Genomic DNA, 5,040 nt, shown 5'->3' on the forward strand with positions numbered 1-5,040 from the left:
TCCCCTGGTGTATACCGACTTAATGTAAAGTGTTAACCGTAGGTGTTTTTGACAATCAACACAGAACACAATAGCCCCACGACACAACACACAACGCAACACAACTCCTGTACAATAGACATCCATAGCAACACAACTACAATAGTAGTTTCTATAATGTCATAATAATTAAATAATAATAATTCACATTATTGTCCATAGCAACACAACTACAATAGACACCCATAGCAACAAAACTACAATAGGCATCCATAGCAACACAACTACAATAGACATCCATAGCAACACAACTACAATAGACATCCATAGCAACACAACTACAATGGACATCCATAGCAACACAACTACAATAGACATCCATAGCAACACAACTACAATAGACACCCATAGCAACACAACTACAATAGACATCCATAGCAACACAACTACAATAGACACCCATAGCAACACAACTACAATAGACATCCACAGCAACAAAACTACAATAGGCATCCATAGCAACACAACTACAATAGACATCCACAGCAACAAAACTACAATAGACATCCATAGCAACACAACTACAATAGACACCCATAGCAACACAACTACAATAGACATCCATAGCAACACAACTACAATAGACACCCATAGCAACACAACTACAATAGACATCCACAGCAACAAAACTACAATAGGCATCCATAGCAACACAACTACAATAGACATCCACAGCAACAAAACTACAATAGACATCCATAGCAACAAAACTACAATAGACACCCATAGCAACACAACTACAATAGACATCCACAGCAACAAAACTACAATAGGCATCCATAGCAACAAAACTACAATAGGCATCCATAGCAACACAACTACAATAGGCATCCATAGCAACACAACTACAATAGGCATCCATAGCAACACAACTACAATAGGCATCGATAGCAACACAACTACAATAGACACCCATAGCAACACAACTACAATAGACATCCACAGCAACAAAACTACAATAGGCATCCATAGCAACAAAACTACAATAGGCATCCATAGCAACACAACTACAATAGGCATCCATAGCAACACAACTACAATAGGCATCCATAGCAACACAACTACAATAGACACCCATAGCAACACAACTACAATAGGCATCCATAGCAACACAACTACAATAGGCATCCATAGCAACACAACTACAATAGGCATCCATAGCAACACAACTACAATAGGCATCCATAGCAACACAACTCCTGTACAATAGACATCCATAGCAAGGCAAGGAACGTTTATTTGTAGAGCACATTTCATACAACAGCGCAATTCAAAGTGCTTTACATAATAGCGTTAAAAGAAATACAGAAAAAGAAAAAACCCACACATTCTATTGTCTATTGTACACAACTCCTGTACAATAGACGTCCATAGCAACACAGCTACAGGATGGATGGGACAGTACACGCTCGGCCCAGGGGGAGAACGCAGAAACAAGGACATATTGATCTCATTGACCAGCGAGGCAATGACCTCATCATGCAACGTTCTAATCGATGTTCCAGGTTAAGCTGATGGGAGGAGGGGTGTCATCATTTCCTTCTCCTCCTCCTCCTCCTCCTCCTCCTCCTCCTCCTCCTCCTCCTCCTCCCTCTCGCAGGAGAACATGATACAGCAGGTATCAATGATGACTTGTGATGACATCATGACCAGTCTGTGTTTGTCCTCTGTAAGACATAAGCGTATTTAAATCCCTACAGAACAGTTGTTGGGATGGAGGGGCTGGGATTGTCGTCCCTACTGTTTTTTTTTTGGGTTGCCATTATTATAATAGGAAAATAAAATAAAGGTTGATCACAGAAAAGCCTTTTTAAACCCCTTTTTGATTATGACATATAAAGCGGTGTGTCCACTTTGCTGAGATCAACAGGGTAGATGAGGCTCTCTGCTTTGGCAATTGCTCCCTCTTGTCTGATCTCGCTGTGTCTAGTCAGACAGCGGTAAAGTAGGTCAGTTTGTCAATAAAAGAGAGAAGGGAAAGATACTGAAGACACTATGCTCCATGTTTATGGATGTTGCATGTTGATGATGTTCTCTTACATTTTCATCAAAGGAGAAATATTGGAAGGAGACCAGCTGAAAGCCTTAAGCCTCTTGTATGCGTCTAAGTCTGTGTGGGTGTGAGGGTGTCTGTATGAGTCTGCCTGGAGTTGAGATGTGCCAGGAGTGGATGTATCAGTGTCGTTTCCTGCGTTTCGGTGGATAGTATTGTCACCCTGGATGTTCTAAAAATAAAAGATGTTTTCGTAGTGGTGCGGCGGCAGCTTGATCCTCTGTTTTTCCAGAGGAAGACAAGAGAACCTAAATTGTCTGTTTCTGTTCTTTATCTTCTTTCTGCCTCCAAATATTGTCCCCCCAATACACCTCTCCTTTCTCACCACCTCTCCTACATTCAAATGAACTCTAATCACTTTCTTCCCTCCCTCGTTCCTCCCCCTCTGCCTCCCTCTCTCCCTTCTCTCTCTGCTCCCTCACTTCTGATCTTTTAGTGGCGATGCTTTCATGCTGCATCATCTGGGATGACACGTGTTCTCTGTTTATTACCGGGGAGAGAGGGAGGGAGGGAGGGAGGGAGCGAGTGAGAGAGGAAGGGAGGGAGAGAAAGAGGCATAGGGAGAGCGAGATTCAGATTGCACAGACCCCATAGAGTAGACAGCCTCTCTCTCTGTAGCACACAAACAAACACAGACACACAAACAGACATACACACAGACACACACACAGACACACACACCACATACACACAGACACACACACAGACACACACACAGACACACATACACACACACACACACACACACACACATACACACACACACACACACACACACACACACACACACACTCACTCACACACACACAGACGGAGAAAGACTTACTGCAAAACCCAGACGCATCAACAGCATCCTTAGAAGCTCATAACCACCACAACAGGTAAGTCCTTATCTATCTGTAGTCTGTTATGTTAACTGTGCACAATTTGGATATTTTCTTTTTTATAGAATTATCTCAGTGATGTAAATGACCAAGACTAATGTCTCTCCAAAGCTAATCTCAACTCTTTGATGTTGCATTAAGAGTGGGCAAAAACATCAATCATAGAGAAAGGGGAAGGAAATGAAATAGCATTTATAAGGCCACTTGCACCCTGGATGCTCTACTGCCAATGACCTACAGTACAACAAAGTACAGTGTCAACGAGCTTATGGGGTACAGTCTCCTAGCTGTGGCTGAAGCTACGTGCCCCCTAAGCTGTAGTACCAAACTCTGTGCCAGCCCCTGCATTGGAGCGGCCGCGAGGTCGTCAGGTTGAATTTATTAACCCCGGAAAAGAAGTGCGTCATATGGATCAGCGCTACTAGCTTTTCCTTAGACAAAGCTGCAAAGCTATTATACAAGCACAGTAGAAACTTGTCCCGTCCAGCAGACAGAGGATACAAGTACAGAACAACACAGGATATAGCTCGTTAATGTCCTCGCAATGTACAGGCCTGATTTGTCATTAATTTGAGGATAATGTGTATAACCTTTGTGTGTGTGTGTCTTGTGTTTTTGGAGTCGGAGTTGTAAAAAACCTAGCACATGGTTTATGTTGTAGTGACCGACGGGCAGCGTCGGCTGCTTTAATAACCAACACATCACACATCCTCCCCTGGGACATGGCTGGAGTCATAGAGGTTGCATGTGCTGGAGGCTGAGTTAGGTTAGACAGATGGAAATGGGAAGGTTTTTCATTTTGGTCAGAGTAGACTCTGGGGCGGCTGCCGGGTTTGGCTAAACAAGATTGATGAAATAAATCAGAGGGTCTTTGGATGTTTTGTGATCTCACAATTGATACCTGTGTGTGTATTGACTCTGCCTGTATAGTACTGTATAGGTGCTGTGTTCCATACAACGGCCTGTCTTGTCGAATAGTGGTTGTACTGTATAATATCATCTCCTGTCACCTTAGGTGAGTTTCCTAAGGTCCTAGAGGGAAAATGCTATGTATTGTAAATCCATTAGTATTGGTACACGATTTTCCTTGGGGACTGGGTTGCATCATTTTCACCTGTAGTCAAGACGTAGTGTCCAGCTGAGGTCTGAGAGGGAGGGTGTGATGATGAATCCTGTTTTTCAGTGAACAGGTTCCTCTTCCTGTGCTCAGGTGAAGGTAAAAAAGCAGATTGCATGATTTTGTTTAGCCCACGGTCCTGTAAGAGATACAGTATGTTCCTGTTTCGTTAGATGTTGTAAGGTTGACAAGACACTCTGCAATCCTACTGGTGCTACCGTGCAATGCTGCCCCAATTCTCTCTACTGTGTTATGTAATCCTAATGTATGATTCAGAAAATCTAATAGATTAGATTGAAAGCTTTTCACCAATGGCATGCTAGACATTCTGTCCCTGTTATTTTTTTCTCCACATTGATCCATACTGCTTTTTTTTTTTATCACCCCTACAGAGTGTTAAGAGATAAGTTCTACATTTTACTGTACCTTTTCTGTTCTTTTTTTTTCTCTGGCATCTCCCTATCTTCCCCCTCAGGGAGCAGGTCTGTTTCTCTTCTGCTGAATATAAATAGATTTTTACAAAGAGCAATATACCCATGCGTTTCTTCTAACATCAGCTGCGCTGAAGCAGGCGGGCGGGCATGGCAGCTTTTTTCCTAACACTCTGCAAACACAAGTATGAGTCACAAAGATATGGCTTAATCTTTGTTGTTCACATTCCCTCTCCCCCCCCCCCCTCCCCCTTTTCAATCTCAAATTAAGTTTAATTGTTTTGTACTAATACTATAGATGGGGCCTGGATTGTTCTGGAACTTCTCTTCCAAGGCTAGCTGCACGGTGTCGCAGAGCCTGCTGCAGACTATGTACGTACTGTAGTACTTCCTGTAAAGAAGCTCACAGCTTCCTGTTTTCTGGCACTCCGTCCATTCGCTCCATCTCTCGTCTGTACGTCCTTTGTGAAGTCATGGGCCGATAGAACTGCAGTGTATCACACTATAAAGGCCTAG

At 42.9% G+C, this 5,040-nt stretch overlaps 1 protein-coding gene across 2 annotated transcripts in view; it reads left to right on the forward strand.

Moving 5' to 3' along the window:
- Positions 1–4,822: 4,822 nt before the first annotated feature.
- Positions 4,823–5,040, forward strand: part of ndrg4 (NDRG family member 4) — a gene marked incomplete at both ends in the record, with an annotated part of 25,705 nt that continues 25,487 nt past the window's right edge. For both annotated transcript variants that reach the window (XM_080545419.1, XM_080545420.1), the window contains one exon: positions 4,823–4,896. In XM_080545419.1, the coding sequence (XP_080401545.1) occupies positions 4,823–4,896 (74 nt within the window). The remainder of the gene's footprint in view (positions 4,897–5,040) is intronic.

This window comes from Nansenia antarctica (assembly GCF_963989245.1).
Source record: "Nansenia antarctica genome assembly, chromosome: 14".
In the NCBI taxonomy this organism is placed as follows: Eukaryota; Metazoa; Chordata; class Actinopteri; order Argentiniformes; family Microstomatidae; genus Nansenia; species Nansenia antarctica.